General features: G+C 42.0%; 1 protein-coding gene across 3 annotated transcripts in view; it reads right to left on the bottom strand.

The window, feature by feature from the left end:
- The window catches only part of ESYT2 (extended synaptotagmin 2), a 79,648-nt gene that overhangs the window by 45,486 nt on the left and 15,625 nt on the right, over window positions 1–18,537 (bottom strand). For all 3 annotated transcript variants that reach the window (XM_060280900.1, XM_035128852.2, XM_035128853.2), the window contains exons 2-6: window positions 14,432–14,473; window positions 12,926–13,060; window positions 11,234–11,310; window positions 7,396–7,468; window positions 7,070–7,159 (exon numbers count right to left, since the gene is read on the bottom strand). In XM_060280900.1, coding sequence (XP_060136883.1) covers window positions 7,070–7,159; window positions 7,396–7,468; window positions 11,234–11,310; window positions 12,926–13,060; window positions 14,432–14,473 — 417 coding nt within the window. The remainder of the gene's footprint in view (window positions 1–7,069; window positions 7,160–7,395; window positions 7,469–11,233; window positions 11,311–12,925; window positions 13,061–14,431; window positions 14,474–18,537) is intronic.

Here is an 18,537-nt window from a genome sequence, read left to right as displayed (position 1 = left end):
ATATAAATCTAATAAAAATAAAAATAATAAAAACTTAGGTGCATTTAATTTGCACGTATTCAGCTTTATGGGCTTGGCAAAAAAAAGAAGAGGGGGCCGAAAGGAGCTGTGCATCTGGGAAAATGACATCAGCAATCCCATTCACCATTAAACCCAATGTGTATTGGCTATACACGATTTTGGCTTTAGGTGCAACCTGTAGGACGTAACCCCTGCATAAATTGCAGGCTTACTGTATGAAAAGTGGGGTGGAAAAGTGTTGGCCCAGTCTGCCTCACAACAGTGGAATAAACACTCCAGCAGACAGCAAGCCAACCCCATTCAACCACTCGAACCAGCCTCCAACAGGAAAGAGGAGAATTTGAAGTTTGCAGAAAGCAGGCTCTATTTACTAATATGGACACAGGCTTTTTATTTTCTTCCTTAAGCTGCCACAGGACTTTCCCTTTCAAATCTTTAATCATAAGGAAAAAGGCTATCAGAGGAAATTTAGAAATTCTTCTCATGCTTGTTCTGTCATTTAAAAGTCTTCACAATTAGCTGAACATATATCCTCTTGATAAACATATAACGGTTACGTATGCCATCTTCTCTTACTCAAAGATGATGACTAATTTCGGCAGCCAGTACAAAGTGGGGGCTGTCTGACAAAAATCTCTGTATGGCTCAGAAGGCTTAAGCAAACTCATTAGATAAGTATGTTCAGATTTATTCATTTAGGCTATGTTCCCATATATAGTCATCAAGGCCGGCAACAGATACTGTCTGCGGAGTATGCTGAATTACTGCCAGTTGTTAGTTTGGACTGGAAAATATGAGGAGAAGAAATCCGCGACAAGTTGCCAAATAATTCCTCTGTGCTTCTCCTTATGAAAATACTGAAGGATAAGCTTTTCTTGGCAGCAACCTCTCTCAAGTTTTTTAGATGATGGCAAAATGACAGTAGTAAAATTTTGATCCAACACAAAAAGTTATTTCAAATTGTCATATACTCTTTTGGGGGCGGGGAGAGAGAGAGACAGACAGAGACAGAGAGAGAGACAGAGAGAGAGAGACAGCATCATAAAACTAATCCCCCTTAAGTTCTGCATTTTAAAAACATTGTAGTCTAATTTATTGCAAACTATAAAACTAGGGGTTCACAAAATACTGGCTGGGCTTACTAGGCTGGCCTCTATTTCTTCTTTTTTACAAACTCTCACCAACACACACATACAGAGATATTTGGCATGTGCAGAAGGCTTGGGGAGGGGCCAGCAATTTCTCTCATTCATGCGGGGTGAGGAGAATGAAAAAAAGATCTGGAAGCAAGCAGACAGCACTACTACATCTAGTTAATAATAATAATAATTTATTACTTATACCTCACCCATTTCTTCCCCTTCTATTTGCCAGGAGGAAGGGGAAGAAATGGAGGCAGTGAGAGATTTTACTTTCTTGGGCCCCTTGATCACTGCAGATGGTGACAGCAGTCACGAAATTAAAAGACGCCTGCTTCTTGGGAGAAAAGCAATGACAAACCTAGACAGCATCTTAAAAAGCAGAGACATCACCTTGCTGACAAAGGTCCGTATAGTTAAAGGTATGGTTTTCCCAGTTGTGATGTATGGAAGTGAGAACTGAGAAGGCTGATCAATGAAGAATTGATGCTTTTGAATTATGGTGCTGGAGGAGACTCTTGAGAGTCCCATGGACTGCAAGAAGATAAAACCTATCTGTTCTGAAGGAAATCAGCCCTCAGTGCTCACTGGAAGGACAGATCGTGAAGCTGAGGCTCCAATACTTTGGCCACCTCATGAGAAGAGAAGACTCCCTGGAAAAGACCCTGATGTTGGGAAAGATGGCGGGCACAAGGAGAAGGGGACGACAGAGGACGAGATGGTTGGACAGTGTTTTTGAAGCTACGAACATGAGTTTGACCAAACTGCGGGAGGCAGTGGAAGAGAGGAGTGCCTGGCGTGCTGTGGTCCATGGGGTCACGAAGAGTCGGACATGACTAAACAACAACAACAACCTCACCCATCTGGCTGAGTTTCCCTAGCCACTCTGGGCGGCTCCCCATAGAAATTTAAAACATCAAACATTTAAAACTTCCTTAAATAGGGCTGCCTACAGATGTCTTCTAAAAGTCAGATAGTTATTTCCTTGACATCTGATGGGAGGGAGGGCTTCACTACCGAGAAGGCCTTCTGCCTGGTTCCCTGTAACCTGACTTCTTGCAGTGAGGGAACTGCCAGAAGGCCTCAGCTGAACGATGGGGGTGGAGACGCTCCTTCAGTTATACTGGGTCGAGGCCATTTAGGGCTTGAAAGGTCAGCACCAACACTTTGATTTGTGCTCAAAAAACTTACTGGGAGCCAATGTAGGTCTTTCAGGACCAGTGTTAAGTGGTCTCGGCGGCCGCTCCCAGTCACCAGTCTAGCTGCTGCATTCTGGATTAGTTGTAGTTTCTGGGTCACTTTCAAAGGTAGCCCCACATAGAACGCATTGCAGTAGTCCAAACAGGAGATAACCAGAGCAATAACTCTCTAGCGTTTCAGTCAGTTCTTCCCAGCCCAACCTGCAGATGCTGGGGACTGACCCGGGGACCTTCTGCAATCTGCATGCAAAGCAGGCGCCCTACCACTGAGCTATGGACCAGCTCCTTAAGGGCAGAAATGTCTCTGCGTCAGAATGTGGGAAGCTCCAAAAGCTTGGCTTCATCAGGCACCTTCCACCTCTGAACTACGTAAGCTGTTAATTATAAGAACAAACTGTTTAAGAATTGTTGCCAGAGTTTGATTTCCCTCCAGCTTCCCTCCATGACCCTTTCCCCAGGTGTGTTAGGATTAGGAAGAGAAAGAGAGGGAGAGGGGACTAAGACAGGGACTGTATGTTTTCATGTATGTATGTATGTATGTATGTATGTATGTATGTATGTATGCATGTATACCACTAGGAGCCTTTTTGCCTAAAGTGTGGGGTACAAATGCAAGCAAGCAAGCACCTCTCTATGTCAAGAGCTATATTCCCTAATTCATCAGAGGCTGTATACTGGAGATGGGCAAGGCTGAAGCCAAAAAGTGGGTAGGGTCAGAATCAGCAGTGCCCCCTTCTCTCCCCACCCAATATTCTTCTCCCCCCAAAACAGGTTACTCATTTGTTTCATATGGAGAAAAGAAATGGAATATAAAAGCTCATATGGGTGACGGGGGGGGGGGGGAGTCAATAGAAGTTCCCCTATTCTTAAACAAGATAGCAACTACATCCCAATAATGGAACTATTACTTATTTAGCACATCCAATACTTCCTTATGCAGCAGTTCATCCCTGGGGCAATGCCCTTTAAATTTATTTAACATGTATTACCCCAGCTGAAACAGTAATCCGTTTTCCAAATAAACCTTCTTTCCACTAACCACAGTAGCAAAGCTGGACAGGATAATTTAACATCTTTATTAGCCACCTGCTTCTTGGGCAGACCAGCTAATCCAATTTAAAAAACAGTGAATTTGCTCCAAGTCTTCTTCTTTTTTTAATGTTAAAAATAACAACTGCAGGTGGTGGCTAGTTTGCAAAGTTTAGCCAAGGAGGTTATTTCAGTGTCCTATGAACAGAACTAAAATAAGCATAGAACTAACCAAAGGAAAAAAGAAATGTTGCATATTAAGCACTGATAGGGAAATCAAGTACTCACTTCCACAAATTAAACCCACTGAGTTGCAGCTTAAATCCTTGCTCTTTTGCTTCACCAAGGCCTCTTTCTTACAGCCTCTTTCAATGTGATAAATTCTCATGTTTGAATAATTGGGTCTTTTAGGAATAATTGCATTAGCATGGCAAAATCAAAATTTACTACATCCTAAGAAATTCAAGTTTTAACGGTATTTTCGGGATGCAAAATATTACTTTCCAGATTGTTGCTGGATTCCAACTCCCATCAGCCTCATGGCCAATGGTCAAGGATGATGAGAATTGTAGTCTGGAGCACAACAGACTGGAAAAGGCTGCTCTAGTCACATACGCTCCTTGTTCTTATTGAACCCTGGAGCCATAAAGCTGTTTCCTACTATATTCTAGCACAAAATTTCATTAGAGAGATGCCAAAGAACAGAGCAGTAGTATTCTGCAGCTGTAGAAATCGTGGTGCCTTTCACTTCTTATAAGACTTCGTCTTGCTCTGATCTCTCTTTTTATACTTTGCCTCTTTAAAAATAAGTCCCTTGTACATGCTCAGTTCAGTTCTGATTGATGTTTCATTAATTTATAGAGCCAGAATTTTTATGCCCAGTGCCTCCCTGTTTTGTTTTGCAAAGAGCTCTGCCATTTATATCCTTTTCACCCGGAAAAATATTGAAGATCTGTGCTCAGAGAGTGTGGTCTTTGGAAGGATAACTTGTCTCCTTCAATTTACCTTTTCCTCACCCTGAGGATGAGCAATTATAAAAGGTGTAAACTCTAATTAGTTGTAGCTGCCAAGATAAAGCAACCTAGAAACTTTTTCTTGTATAAAGTACGAGGGCAATGAAGTATTTCTTATGATGAAGAGCATAAGAACATGAGATGAGTCTGCTGGATCAGGCCAAGGGCCCATGAAGACTAGCATCCTGTTCTCACAGAGCTGTAGAATGAAAGATAGGAAGCAAGGCCACTCCATAGGTTCTGCTGAGAAAAAAGCTCCGGATTCTTCACTCCCTTCACTGCTCCTATTCCAGTTCGTGGTCATTAGAACTACCGGTAGTATGTTATCTTGAAGAGGTGCTCCCCAGCGTCCCTTGTTTCATAGCTGTCAACTTCCGTATTGGAAAATAAGGGATCAGCAGCCTCACCCAGCAGCACGGTACTGGAAATCGGTATTGGGAAATCTGCCCAGACATGGGCAGAGTGGCACCGGAAATCGGTTCTGTGCAGAGGCGATTTCCGGCAGCACTCGGCCAGTGAGCGAGCAGCCAGCCACCGAGCAAGGCATTTTACCGGGCGGCGGCTGGCTGCTCGCTCGCAGGGGGGGGGGGCGAGTGTAGCCTCCCTGCCAGCAGGGAGGGAGAGGAGCTGCTTCCTTTGAAATCCGGGAAATTTACAGGATATCTAACAATCCGGGCTAACAGCGGGAAACAGATTGAAATAAGAAAATGGGAGGGTTGACAGCTATGCCTTGTTTTCCTCTTCCCTCCTCTTCCTGTTTTCCTCTTGTATCATGCCTTTAAGACTACTGTACAGACACAGACTGTTTTGTTTTTATTGATCCTACGTAAGCTGCTCTGGGAGACTTTTCCCAGCAGAAGAGCAGGATAAAAATGCTTTAGAAACTAACCTACAATCAAATCCCACAAATGGTTAAAATTTCTTTCCTTTCTGTACTCCGCTTCTCACACCTGGATATTTTAAGCAAATATTGCATACTCCATATAACTGGGATGGGGGGTGGCATTCCCTACCTCTAGATGATGATAAGCACTAACCTCCAGTTTTAGTTGTTTATAGGATACACTGAAATCAGAGTGACAGCAGAGCAAAGCAAGATGCCAAATGAAAAGTATGATTTTCACAGAAGATGACAGAACAAGGTCAAACACTTCTTCATCTGCATTGGCAGGCAGAACTTTACAATACCTTCCCGTGCTCAAACCTATACAAGCTCTCCAGTTTGCATAACTCTGCAGCAGTTACAGAGCTCACTGGAATCAGCTTCCAACCAAAATTAGACATGCGCCTACAATTCTTGCCTTCTAATAATGCAAGGACTTTCAAAGCGGAACTTCCTCTCCCTCTCATCTCCCCATGTATCCCTTAAATCTGTTGTGGGTTTTGCTGTGCATGTGGAAATCTTTCTGCTAGCAGAAGCACTTGGTTAGATACTGCCCTACATATTTATTTCTATTATACATTCTGTTTTCTGGTATCTTTACTGTACATTGTTTGGGAACATTGGGAACATCTTAAATAACAATCAACAAAATAATATTTAGGATTTTGCAGCTCATAATATTTTTGGGGAGGAAAAAGAGAAAGAGAATGAAAGAGGCAGGAAATAAGAGATATGGGTCATATAAGGGAACTTCATCATGCAGACAATCCCTGCCTATCTGATTTGTGAGCCTTCAAAAGACAACTGCATTTTCAAACTCATTTTCATCTTCTCAGCAACCATGAGGTCTGGATATTTCCCTTTTTGAAATAAAAGTGGGGATTCTAATAAATGAGGTACTAGACTGCACACCAGATCTGCAGAATATAAACTGTTTAAAGTCCAACTGAATTATGTTGCACCAGGTTTTTATTTCCTTTTAGTTAATTATGTAATGAAACTAAAACTGGATTTGAGTAGTTTCCAACTACAGCTTGCTTAACAAATTATTCCAACTTTCAGGTGCAGTGGATATTTTGGTATATTAAAAGGATGACAACAGATACACACACCACCATTAATCTTTGATGCCTAAACATGACTGTATCAACACGGCCTTTCATTTCATTATTGAAATTATACTTTCTACAAGCATGAAAAGGGTGGCCAGAATAGAAAAGTGTACTACAGTTTTTAGTTCTCTTACCATAAAAGCAAACTGACCTTCAACTTTACTGAAGGCAGCAAAACCTTATTGATCAAGAATCAGCCAGTGGGGGCTCCCAAGGCCAGTCTGGGTCCTGATTTCTACTCTGGAGGCATCCATACCATAATTTAATACACATGGCTTCCCGCAAAGAATATTGGGAACTATAGTTTACCCATCACAGAGCTATGATTTCCAGGACACTTGACAAACTAGTTTCCAGAATGCTTTGGGGGGAAGCCATGCACTTTAAATGTATGGTCTGAATCTGACCAAGATATGGTGGTTACAGTCATGGACTTGTCACCAACCCACCGTGGGGAAGTGGAGGGAGGCCTAGTCTCTCCTGATCTCCTCAAAGTTATTTTCAGGGCCAGTATTACTCAAATAGAACCATGGTTGGCCTATTGCTAGGGTAAGCCATAAATTCCCGTTCAGCATCCCTAGATTTAGAAAATTATTCTAAGCACCGGTTTACTGAAGTGAAAAAGGAAAAATCTGTAAGACAGAGAATGAAGAAATCGAGATTTTTAACTTACCGGTTTCCTAAGGAAAAATAAAGACAGTGCTCCGATTAAAGGCATATCCCCAAGCAGAGGTTCCAATATAACTCTCATAGTGCCATGAATCTAAAGGGGGGAAAGATTCAGAATACTAAACATGAATTAATAATACAGAGAACTACATCGTTAATGGAGAAGTCTGTTAATATACCTGCATGCTTAAGGTCTATGCTGAACAAAACAAAACGATTGTTAAAAAGTTTGCTTCCTTTTTGGGGTGGGGAAAGGACTGCAGAGTTTTATGGCATTTGTATCTGTAAATAATTTAGTTTTGTGTCAGGTAGGGGAAAAACGCAGCTTACCTGTATACTTTTCACACCAGCTCTGCAGTAGTACCTCTTGATCTCCAAGTCAATTTCACAATTGCCGACAAAACTGGGAAGCACAAGGACACATTGCAATTTTGTATTAAACATTAAAGCCCATTAATAAATGACCACTTTTAGAAATCAATGGCAAGTTTATTTTAAAAATCTTTTTCCAAAAGAGAGTAGGTCTAGGCTGTGACCCAGTGTTGCTTTGCTAAATACAAGCCATCAGATTAACTGGTAGTTTCCTCTTCAGGGCCTCCTCCAACTCTCAAGCCTCTGCTTAGATTCCAGTTATAAACAGCAGCCTTTGATTTGGCAGGGAAGCATTGCTAAAGGTGGAACTGCTTTATAAACCTTGATGCAAATGTGGAATAATTTCTGCAGGAGTTAATGGCCTCCTTGAATCACAGCCCTTGTACAATTTTCTGTAATGCATTTTTCTACATATCAGAAACCATGGGTTGTATCAAACTAGTATCTACTCAAAAGAGGCCAAATGAAATTAATGGACATGACTAACTTAGGTCCATGAATTTCAATGGGTCTAGCTCCCAGTATGATTAGCATTTGTCAAACACTATGTAACACACACTCCCAGTGCAGGTCTTCTCATTGATACTGGGGGTGCCAGAAATCACATTTAGGCTCATTATTTAAAATGTTTCGCCAAACCTTATGAAGTGCTCGGTATATTCTGTGTACATGCAAAAGATGCTTTTTATATCCGTTTTTTTTAACTTTTAAATTGATTAGACTCTTTGGTACTGTATTAATTTGCAATACCAAATATACCTAACTGAAGTAAACAAGGCAAATCAGAAAAGGGCTAGCGGGCTGCACCTATACAATTCATGAAGGACACTATTGCCCTTCAACCCATATTCCTTGGACTGTGTCTTTGCAATACAGCTTGTATGAAACATGATCTGCTATTTGGACACCAAGTTAAGCAGAACATTTTATCCACCGAGTGCATAATGTCTGTGAACTATGCAAGGCTACATTAATATGCAGATCCCAAGTATGACAGACAGACAGACATGTTACACATTACTAGGAAGTTTATTAACCATTTGTCCCCATGAATACTTTGAAGATGACTAATGTGGTTTCTTTTCACACAATTTAAGGGGGAAGGAGTGAAAGATTTATAGTGTACAAGAGTATAAAGGCAAAGAACTATGGTTAGTGCTGCTTGTCCCTATTAAAACCTTAAAAGTTATTGGCCATTATCCAAATATCTACTTTAGTCATGCCTAGTAAGATTTTGCCTTCTTGAAACAACAGACTCCTCTGTTCCATATTACAAACTGCTTTTGAAACTCCCCTCAGTTTCAAAAGAGAAGTCCAAAGTCCCCTTATTTGTATGTTTTCATTTTTAAGCCAGCCTTCGCCAACCGATGCCCTCCAAATGGTTTGGACTACAACTTACATCAACCCCAGCATAGCTGCCAAGTACCCCGTTTTCCCCGGGAAACCCCCGTATTTTCTTACCGTTTCCCACTGGTCTCCCAAATGGATTTATCTCCCGTAAATCCCTAGGAAAGTAGCTCCTGCTGGCAGCCATGTTTCTGGTGCCGCTCTGCCCATTTCCAAAATGGTCGTGGCGCCAGAAGTCACTTCTACACATGTCCGGAAGTGCGTAGAAGCGACTTCTGGCGCTGCAGACATTTTGGAAATGGGCAAAGCAACGCCAGAAGTCGCTTCTACGCACTTCTGGACATGCGTAGAAGCGACTTCTGGCACCGCGCCCATTTTGGAAATGGGCAGAGTGGCACCAGAATTTGCTTTTATGCATGTCCGGAAGTCGTGTAGAAGTGACTTCCGGTGCCGCGCCGCTGCTGGTCCCGGATTTTTCAATCCGGAACTTGGCAGCTATGAACCCCAGCCAGTGCAGGAGATCTAGTCCAAAACATCTGGTGGGCACCATGTTGACAAAGGCTGATCTAAGGCCTCAGTGAAACAAAGAGAAAGCATGTTCTATATGTTAAACCATGCAATCAGCCAAAAAACCTTTTAAGCACCACTTCAAGGCAAAAAAATGACATTGTTAAATTTTGTTGTATGTGAGCTTTCTAGTTAATGAAAAGCAGTGTAGGGTAACCCTGCAACTCATTATTTATCCTGTCATCTACTTAATAGAAAGGGGGGGACAAGAAGGGTTTATTTCCAAACATCCCCGTCTTCTTTTTTAATTTTAAATATTTTTTTTAATTTTCTGAATATGCAATACCAAATTACAAAAAAAAATTACTAACATACATAACAAATATATCAACAAAAATAAAGCAAACCATACAGGAACAAAATAAATAAAATAAATAAAAAAGGAAAGAAAAAGAAAAAAACAAACCCACACCTAAAAACAATATAATATATATACAGTGTGTGTGTGTGTGTGTGTGTGTGTGTGTGTGTGTACACACACACACACACATATATATATACACACACATACACATATTGACTTCCTTCCTTTATTTTGAGACCTCCAAATTTTTGTTCCTTCTTAATTGTTGTGTCTGATATAAATTACCTCTATCTTTACACCTTTAGAACTCATTTTCAATTTCATTAACCCTGCAAAGTTTCATTCATTGCTCCAGAACATACTTATTCCAGAACAATGTTTTTTCATATATTCTTTAACACAATCCCACTCTTTTGCTAATTTTTGATCCGATTGTCCCCTTAAGAATGCTGTAAATCTTGCCAAATTTATATATTCACAAAGCTTACTTTGCCATTCTTTTATTGATGGCATTCCAACCCCACCCCCCTTTCCAATTTTTTGCTATAAACATCCCCTTCTTCATGTCTGAGGCACATCTTGCACATGAAAGGAACCCTCGTAAGTCACATACTGTATTGACAGTTTATGCATCTCTACTTTCAATGGTTACAATGGGCCCTGATTTGCTCCTAATGCAAAATACGGTTTAGTGGAGCTACAAAAACAGCCAACCTGGTGTGCTTTGGCCTGGCAGAGAGATACTGAGAGTTCTGTCCCCCCTTCCTACTGCCTTATCTATGCAAAAAATGGAGGCGGAGTATTCCTTCCTCTGCAAGCCTGCTTGGTTTCTATGCTGGGCACAGAGAAGGATTAGAACACTTGATTCCTTCTCCACTAGCCTTCTCACTTGCCCACACACAATTCCTTCTCTCCTACAGCTACCAGGGAAGTGCTGAAATACAAAGCTGGCTTAGCACTGTGTGGACAAGCCTCCAGGAGATCAGTCAATACGCCTCCCTGCACCATGCAGAGAAGGGGGAGAGCTTTTTGACACGTTGCCTTGTTCTGCAGCTAATCATTGTTGTAAACCAGGATCCTTCACTTCTGCATAGTGTCAAGCTAATATTTTCTGAAGGAATAACTAAGCTTGACAGAAATCCCTCCCCCCCCCCAAGGTAGAAAGTGGGAGAAGTTGGGTTGGGGAGGGAATGAGCATGACGTTCTGTGTGGGTTCATGGAGGCTCATCCATGTAATGCTAAACTATGGCCATTGACAGACTTGAACAGGAACAAGAAGAAAGAAAACCCTTCTTCACTGAAGTGACAGATCCACAGATACAAGAAATCATTTATTCTGCTCTATCAAAAAATGTGCGTAACTTCTTTTTTTATTTCTGTGCACAACAGCACCTTGCTCAATGTTATATATTCATGCTAGCAAAAGCCTTAGTGGATTTCTCAATTTTTGTCATGTAAACAAAAATGTATTTTCCTGCAGAAAGAAGCATTTTGCAAAAAAAAATCCCAATAGAATTGTTTAAAAATACAAAATTTGAGAAATTTAAACTTGTGGTGTATATATTTTGACAGTTTTACCTGATTTGAAGATCTAAGATTATCTGCCTTTTATCCACATTTTCGGTGTACACTTTAACACCATTAATCCTAAGAGGCTAAAGAGAAAAATACGGTTTAAGTGATTGTTCTGTTAAAATCATACCATCAAGTGTAAAATGCTGTCTGACGTGGACACAGATTCAGAAATACCACCTAACAGAATATGCCCCTCTTATTCTGGATGTGTCACTATGAACAAATTCCATGTAGGAAAACCGCATGAGTAATAAAAGGCATTAGCATGACATCAAAATGTAGGGTTTCTTTGTCCTATAATGACATATACTGTACAGAAAACACTGAAAGGCAGCACACCTGATTACTTGCGGCGAATAAGAACTGGACCCAAGCAACCTGGCAAGGATGCTTTTGTAAAGTGGAAGAGAACTGGCTCTACTTTCACCATCAATGTATAAGATGCTATTACTGTGTTAAACCTACATATGTTTCAGCCTGAATAGGCATTTTGCATGGCACTTTCGGTGTTCCACATAAACAGGAAGTTCAATTAACACAGCAATTCCCAAGAATGGGAATGCAAGAATGAATTTTGTCATTTCTCGTAAATATACTCCAAATTTGCACTTCAATTCTGTTTAAGAGAGGAAAACAAATGGCATACCCCATTTTGGTCATAACACACCATCCACATTAATCAATAAGCAGAAGCGGTGTTACAAGATCTATCAAGGCTATTTTTGCCCAAATGTTTACACAGTGTGGGTTGTGAGATATGGTTAACCAAATAACTAATATTTGAACTACAATCCGCAGAGCAGATTCATGACCAGGAACAACACACAGCTCAGCTGAGCAATCAACCGATATCTGCTCTAAACAGAAGTGCTTGTATGCCTGTGCTGTGAGCAAGTTTTTCCAAATAATGGGAAAATGTTGGTCCAATCTAGGCATCTAGACTGCATTTTTTAATAAAAAAAAGTTTAAATAATCTTGTAACACAAGTAGTTTACATTTTGAAATGCTCCCACTTCTGTTATCACCACAGCAACACCACAACACCAATCAAGGCACTGATTGACCACAAACAAGACAGGAAGAGCAAAGTCATCTAAAAAATTGTAATAAAAAAAAATCTACTGCCTTTAGCATAAGGCAAAGATGACAGTTAACACCAATGTACTGGAATACGGCCAACAATATGTAAGGATGTTGCTGCCAATTGACAATACTACAAGACTCGTATAAATACTTAGTTTAAAATAGGTACTGTTTCTTCAAACACACAATGAGTTGATACAATCATCTCAGTAGTGAAATAAGAAAATTCTTCAACAAGAAATATCCTGCGACACATCAAGTGCATTGTAAGCTGTTTTAAACAGTTTTTAATATTGTGTTGTAATGTTGAGTTTTAATGCCCTGGGAGCTTAAGGTAAAGGACAGGTAATCAATAACAACCAACAACAACACTACAATCTTCCCTCCTCCAGAAAAGCAAAATATTGCTTTTGAAATAATCATCTCCAGGAAAATCTTGCCAAACACAAACTCTGGTCAAACTGAATAAATGAACTTAAAGCTGTTTTTGTACATTACCACCTTGTCCGTAATCACTCTTTGTCCATAATGGCTCTTAAGAAAATAGCCAGCACCCTATTCACACAAGGTTCCAAGTGTCTAGAGAGTATGCAGAGTCTAGAAGAAACTTACCTGATCCCCTATATCAATTTTTGTGAAACTGAAGGTGCTCAGGTGGCTATTTGCTCCTCTCACTGCTGGTTCTATTGTTTCACGGAAAAGTTTCTCAATGAACTGGCAAATGAAAGGCCACATGTGTTTTACAGTCTGAGAAAGAAAAAAGGGTATTTGTAGGTTCTTGCTGTAGCATAAGTAGAAGTATTTCATTGCAAAGTTTTATGTACAATTTCCCATTTTATATCACCTTCAGTTGCCTTAGCAGCCTCATAAAGGCTACAATCAGGAAATTTCATCTGCTGTGCTCCATATAACTAACATGTCTGTGTACCTCTTTCACTTAACTTTTTCATGTTTTAATGTAAATATGACTACCTAAAATGTTTTTGGATGTGCACTCCTATCAGAGATGCTCTGTAAAAGTGAGAAAGTAATATACATAAAGGAATGGGCATCTTGAGGTCTCTGTGGCTGTAACTGTCCATGGAACGTTAAGCCATAGAAGAGAAAATCATACTAGAGTCCCTTTTCTGTCCAACTGCACCAAAAGCTGAAAGGCCATGCTTCATATTCTGCAATGGCACACCGTAAGAATTCACCGGCTGCAAGAAGGCAAAGAAAGGAGGGCAGTATGAGGGATGATGTAACAGACAGCTGATATCACATCATCTTCCCTTCTTGTAATCGAGGGATGTTGCAGTGCAAAAGTCTTATTATAAATGTGGGGAGGGGGCAACGACAAAATGTGGCATTAAACACTCCCCTGCCTAGAGAATGAAGATGCTGGGGCAAGAAGGCTGCAAAGCACAGCACTGAGAACGTAAACAGCAGCACCAGGAAAACCTCTCACATCAAACTGCACTGCAAATACATACTTCATACAGCTATAAAATTTTGAGTACACACACACAAAATGAGGGGAGGAAAGCATGAAAGGAGGAAAATATGGAGGAGAGGACTATGAGGAAGGGGCACAAAGGACAACACTCCCACTTTCACACACAACCAGTCATGGATGGAAGATTCTACCTGTGCTGCAGTCATTGGATTATGGTAATCAGACAAGTTGCCCCATATTGTCCTTCAACTCAGCTTAACGGTAGCAAATTGGAGTTCCCCCCTAAGTTAGGGCACTAGGATCAACTAAAGGCTTACATCTGCATTAAAAACATTTCCCCCTGATAATAGGATTGACAAATCAGTTATGGAAAATAAGCCTCTCCAATAAATTATCTGTTTATCACCCTGGGAGCTTTCCCTCTGCTCAGGAATTTCATTTGAGAAGGGACCACAAAAGCCACAAGGTTCCCCATCACTTCTCCTGCAAATATGTGAGAACTAATTAGCATGGCTGCCAACATGAGGAGGAGTAGATAAACCCCTTTCTATTCTCTTCAAGCCCCTTACAAGGCACTCTGAGCTTATGTACCAAGATATATGTAAAAAGAGTTGGTCAAAAGACAAAATGACAATGCGAAGAAGCAATAAAAAGAACTTCCAGGCAAGGAAAAAATAACTTACCTTGTTCAGCCATTCTGCTCTCTCTGTGTCTGGAAAGTGCACCTAACCAAAAGAAAATTGCAAATGCACAAGGTCACAATCACTGTGAACATGAGTCAAGGACTTCAAGGCTGATGAACTGCACCAAACAAGTTCATGACCAGGCTTGAAACGTTTTCTACAGTTGATGGCCAAACCCTTCACCTGGTGACTCTGCCACTGAAAGTACAACAGGGTACAATCCAGTTTGGTCATTATCTTTTTTACATGGAGAAATCATGGGTCTGGTTGCCAAGGCTAATTCACTCTGCTAAGTAATAATGTCTGATTACTATTACAGTACACCATAATCTGAAGTGGTTTCTGGTCATGGTTTGGAGGGCAAGCCTGGAAAAGAGTGTGCAGTTCAGATGCAAATATAACCTATGCTTTGCTAAACTACCAAGTGAAGTTGTGCTTGAAAGGAGAACAAGTGTGCGCGCACACACCAGTTATATCTTATCTTCAAGGACCAACTGAACTACTGTGCAGGCAGTGGCCATTTTGCGTGTATCCAACTGACGGGTGACTGCCAAGGCGTAGGTCCTTTTGGACTCAGAAGAGGCCAGAATGGGGGCATAGCAGGGATGGCTTACGCACATTCCACTAATGCACACAGGGCCCAGGAATGGAACCCCCGCACAAAATGATTATCTGTATTTCAAAATGTTTGACATATATTTGTTATCAAGCCCCATCATAACCACAGTTAAAACCTTGGCAGCTGTATATATGCACTGTCTCTCCCTCCTTTTGAATGCAAATTTCCACCAATCTACCTACAGTGGCCTTAATTACAGTTAAAAAGTACAGTAGAGAAACCACAGACATAACTATGGCTTGCTAACCAACTTTGATCCATAGTTAAATGATCAAGTGCAGGCATAGGCAAACACCGGCCCTCCAAATGTTTGGGACAACAATTCCCATCATCCCTGACCACTGGTCCTGTTAGCTAGGGATGATGGGAATTGTAGTCCCAAACATCTGGAGGGCCGGAGTTTGCCTATGCCAGATCAAGTGCATACATCTGCACTGTTCTATTTCTTAAGACTACTAACAGTCCACATATAAAAAAAGCACGTCAATTTGCTGGCCTCGTTTCTCTTCAAGCTTAGTTGGTTTTATTTTTACTGCTAGTGCTGGCTCATTGTGGTAAAAAAAAAGATGACTGATAGACACTGTTACTTTAATAAAAGATTTTCTAATCTGCTTGGTCATAGGCACTGTTTCTTTAATGAAGGATTTATAAATCTGCTTGCTCATATACTTTTATTTCGTCTCAAATCTGTAACACCTTCACTAAAAGGGCTATTTGCTCCAAACAGTTGTCATACGTAATGAGCTTAAGTACATGAGAACCATCAATAATGTATACTGGGTGCTTCTAAGTACTAGAACACAATATTTTATTTATACAGAGTTCAAACACATGGGGCAATCAAGTCTAAAACAGGCAGACAGCGACAGTATTAAAAGGGTGATGTCTCTGCAGAATTTTTTTAGGCTATTCATTTATGCTTCAGAAAATTAAGTGTACCTTTTGTGCTCTGAATGAAAACTAGAATTTAACCCTAACTAAAAGACACTAGAATCAATCTACCTGGGAAGCAACTGAGAAGTGAATGGAATAACCTGAAACATTTATATAATAGCTTGAGATCTTTTTCAGGGTTTAGCCTTTTTGTCCACAATGATTAGTAAAGTACTGCCAGAGGTTTTTTTGCTGTTTTTACATAACCTTTTTTGTGTAGTCTTAACTCTGAAATGGAAAAAGGTGTTTTTTTTTAAAAGCACCTTTTTTACTATTTCAGGTTATAGAAATTCAAGCTAAGGCTCTAAACCACCAATCAGCTACTTTCCTTAAAACCTTCACTTGCAAGTCATTTATTTAGCCCCTTTCAGGCACATCTCCTTTTTTTACCCCTTCAGCTTTGTGACTTTTATTACAGTACCTTTTCATTTACAATAAAAAAACCTCTTTTGGCAACAAGTCATGAACTAGATTACATAGGGGTTAAAGCATAAGATTACAACAATAAGCAGAATTGTAATGAGACCAGTTTATGAACAAGTGATGCATATCTTCATGTTTTAAGATAGTTGTAAAGTTATTCCCTCCAACAGAGAGAGCTCAGGAAGTTGAAGGCTTATCAGTTCAATAGTGAAATGGCCACACACAAAATTGATGCTCAAGAACCTGCTGAGCAATGTTTACACTGAATGGCAGGCTCTAACGTAGGAAGAGAAGGAAGAAAGAGGGGAACCTGAGTTGGAGAAGGGCACATCTCACCTTTCTGCCCTGACTTCCACCACTTCAGGAGGGGGAGCAGGTATGCTGGCTCTCCTCCTCCCCTTTCCTGCTAAGGAGAGAGCCTCAATGGAGGCTGGGGAGGGCGTTCATCAGCTGAGGGGGGAAGGCAGAGCAGGAGGTGGCAGCAACTATACACTCCAGAACCTAAAGCCACACTACCTGGGAGGTCTAAGCAGCAACAAGGGCCTTATAGCATCCTCTTCCAGGCCGACGTGAGGTCTGGACAAGAGCATTCCTCTTTAGCAATTGTGTTGTGGGTACCACTGGTTCCTTAAACAGCTATCTTCCCTTTTCTCTTCTGAATACTCTTCTGTGTGCTTCAGTTGCCAGTTCCTCCCCAAACCTCTAATTCTAATGCATCATTATTTTAAGCTATGACAAGTTTTACAGCATGTTCAAACACCATGAGAAATGCAAGCCTCTGTTCTATTTTAGGAATCACGCATATCCTAGATATCACAACACCGTTAACCATCCACAGGCAGCTAGTTCTCAATTTGTATGTAAACACTGCGAGAGGTTCGACACATTTCTTCCTTTGGTACCCTGTAGCCCTTCTAGGAACCAAAAAGAGAAGCACTTAACCACACACTAATTGCTACAGATGGTGTATTACAGTCCTTCAGTTCTTGTCCGGCATGTACCCTTTACAGTTATCTGCCATCCATACAGCCTAACTCTGGGCAGTGAAGACTGCATACATACCGTGTTTCCCCCTTTTTAATACGTAGTCAAAAAGTAAGCCATGGCAGGGTTTTTAATCATTTGAGAAATGTAAGACATACCCCGAAAATAAGCCATACTTCCGCGATGTGCGGAGCAAGACCACTGAGCGCCCCAACCAGCTAGCGGGACCCAGCATGCTGGCTGCAACAGGAGGAGGAAGCCTGCTGGGTCGGGTCAGTGCCCGGAAGCGGTGGCTGCTGCTGCAGCGCCGATAAAGCGTGCAGCAGTGCCGCACGGAGCACCGAGGGCACAAGCCAGCAGGACCCAGCTCCTGCAATGCCGGCGATGGCAGGAGGAGGAAGCCTGCCAGGTCGGGTTGGCGCTCGGAAGTGGCGGCGGCTGCAGCGCTGACAAAGTGCGAAGCAGCGCTGCACACTCTGTGTGTGTGTGTGTGCGTCCGTCTCTTTCTCTGTGTGTGCGTGCGCGTCTCTCTCTCTCCCCGTGCGACTTTCTCTCTCTCTCCCCCTGTGTGCGCGTCTGTCTCTCTCTGTATGTTTGTGATCGCGTCTCTCTCCCCCCCCCTCCCCGACAGAGAAAAGGTGCCGCGCAGGTTCCTCTTTGGCTCATCATTCAGCTGCCCTGGCCTCCTTGCCGAGAGCTGACGCCGCTCCTCTCCCCCTCCTTCCCGCACGGAGCACCAAGGGCACGAGCGTCAGGAGGAAAGAGAGAGGGGCTCGTTGCTTGCGGAGGGAAAAGTGTGGGCTCGTTGCAGGTTTACCTCACAGCTGAGGGGGCAGCAGGGGCCAAGCACCTTCCCACCCCTCCCCAGAGCCCAGCCCGCAGGCTGTTCCCCTCAGGAAATGCGGCTCTTCCCGTCCCCGAGGAGAGCCGCCGGCCCTGGAGCGCCTCTCTGCCGCCCGAGGCTCTCGAAAGGCCGCCTCAGAAGCAGGCAGCTCCCTTACGCCATCTCCGTATCCCGCCGGCGGGGTTACTCAACCCGTTTGGCAGGACTGCCCCCGCCCCCGCCTCTTTGCAGAGTTTGTGCAGCTTGTGCGGCTCTGCCTAACTTCTTGCGCGGCAGGCAGGCGGGCGTCCTCCCATCGGCGCG

The sequence above is a fragment of the Zootoca vivipara genome, chromosome 12 (assembly GCF_963506605.1).
Source record: "Zootoca vivipara chromosome 12, rZooViv1.1, whole genome shotgun sequence".
Lineage (NCBI taxonomy): Eukaryota > Metazoa > Chordata > Lepidosauria > Squamata > Lacertidae > Zootoca > Zootoca vivipara.
Note: the sequence above shows the minus strand (reverse complement) of the source record. Positions and strands in the feature narration are given on the sequence as shown.